The sequence below is a fragment of the Poromitra crassiceps genome (genome assembly GCF_964638095.1).
Source record: "Poromitra crassiceps genome assembly, chromosome: 5".
NCBI classification, from domain to species: Eukaryota; Metazoa; Chordata; class Actinopteri; order Beryciformes; family Melamphaidae; genus Poromitra; species Poromitra crassiceps.
This window is the reverse complement of record NC_139642.1, coordinates 62,354,700-62,355,881: the sequence shown is the minus strand read 5'-3', so window position 1 is coordinate 62,355,881 and position 1,182 is coordinate 62,354,700. Positions and strand designations below refer to the sequence as shown.

General features: G+C 58.8%; 1 protein-coding gene across 1 annotated transcript in view; it reads right to left on the bottom strand.

Moving 5' to 3' along the window:
- Window positions 1–676, bottom strand: part of LOC310776682 (melatonin receptor type 1B-B-like) — a gene marked incomplete at both ends in the record, with an annotated part of 41,069 nt that extends 40,393 nt beyond the window's left edge. Inside the window, one exon of the mRNA XM_083636841.1 lies at window positions 484–676. Coding sequence (XP_083492967.1) covers window positions 484–676 — 193 coding nt within the window. The remainder of the gene's footprint in view (window positions 1–483) is intronic.
- Between the last annotated feature and the right edge of the window lie 506 nt (window positions 677–1,182).

Below are 1,182 nucleotides of genomic sequence, written 5' to 3'. Positions count from 1 at the left end.
CATTGCACTTTAGAAACAGCTTCTGTGTGTGTGTGTGTGTGTGTGTGTGTGTGTGTGTGTGTGTGTGTGTGTGTGTGTGTGTGTGTGTGTGTGTGTGTGTGTGTGTGTGTGTGTGTGTAGGTGTGTGTGTGTGTGTGTGTGTGTGTGAGAGAGAGAGAGAGAGAGAGACACACACACACACACACACACACACACACACACACACACACACAGAGAGAGATCAAGACACACACACACACGCCACCACCACCAACACCAACACGGTGATATCAGGAGGTGCCATGCAACACACACACACACACACACACGCACACGCACACGCACACGCACACACACGCGCCCACGCGCGCACACACACACACACACACACACACACACACACACACACACACACACACACACACACACACACACACACACACACACACACACACACAGAGTCGTTCATAACAATAGTGTATGTAGCTTTTTATATCTTCTTACCCGCATTCCTGAGCTTGCGGTTCCTGAGCACGGAGATGATGACCAGCACGTTCCCCAGGATGTCCACCACGGTGGTGAAGATCAGCACGCTGGCCAGCGCCGTCACGGCCCAGGCTGGCCGCTCTGCCCCCGGCCCCGGCCCCGTCCCCGGCCCCGGCCCCTGCCCGGGCTCGGCGGTGCGGTTCTCCGGCATGTCGCCAGCCCGTGCCGCCTCCCCTCATTCACACTGTGGCGGGCTGGTGGAGCCGCCTGCGCGCTGCCTGGCGTGCCCCGCGGCAGCTGAACATGTCTGGCTCATAGTGTCTCTCTGTGATCTGTCACACATCTCTGTCCCCCGGCGCCATGTGCGCCTGTAGCGGACACACCGCAGAGGAGAGGACAGAGGCGCCTGGAGCGGACACACAGCACAGCAGAGAGAGGAGAGGGGGGAGAGAGAGGACGCTGCCTGCCTGCCCAGACACACACACGGTCCACCCGGTCTGGGCTCCAGAGGCAGAGATGCGCCGCCTGGCTGGATCTCTAGACAGAACTCAACTCCCACTCCTCTTCTGTTTCCCCTCCTCCTCCTATCTCTCCTCTCTAGGACGCTGCCCCTCCACACACAGTCACACACCACCTATTCCATTCTCTTCTCTCTCTCCAGACCTCAGCCTGTCTCTGTTCTCTCCTATCTGATACTGAAGCAGGCACACTGCACAG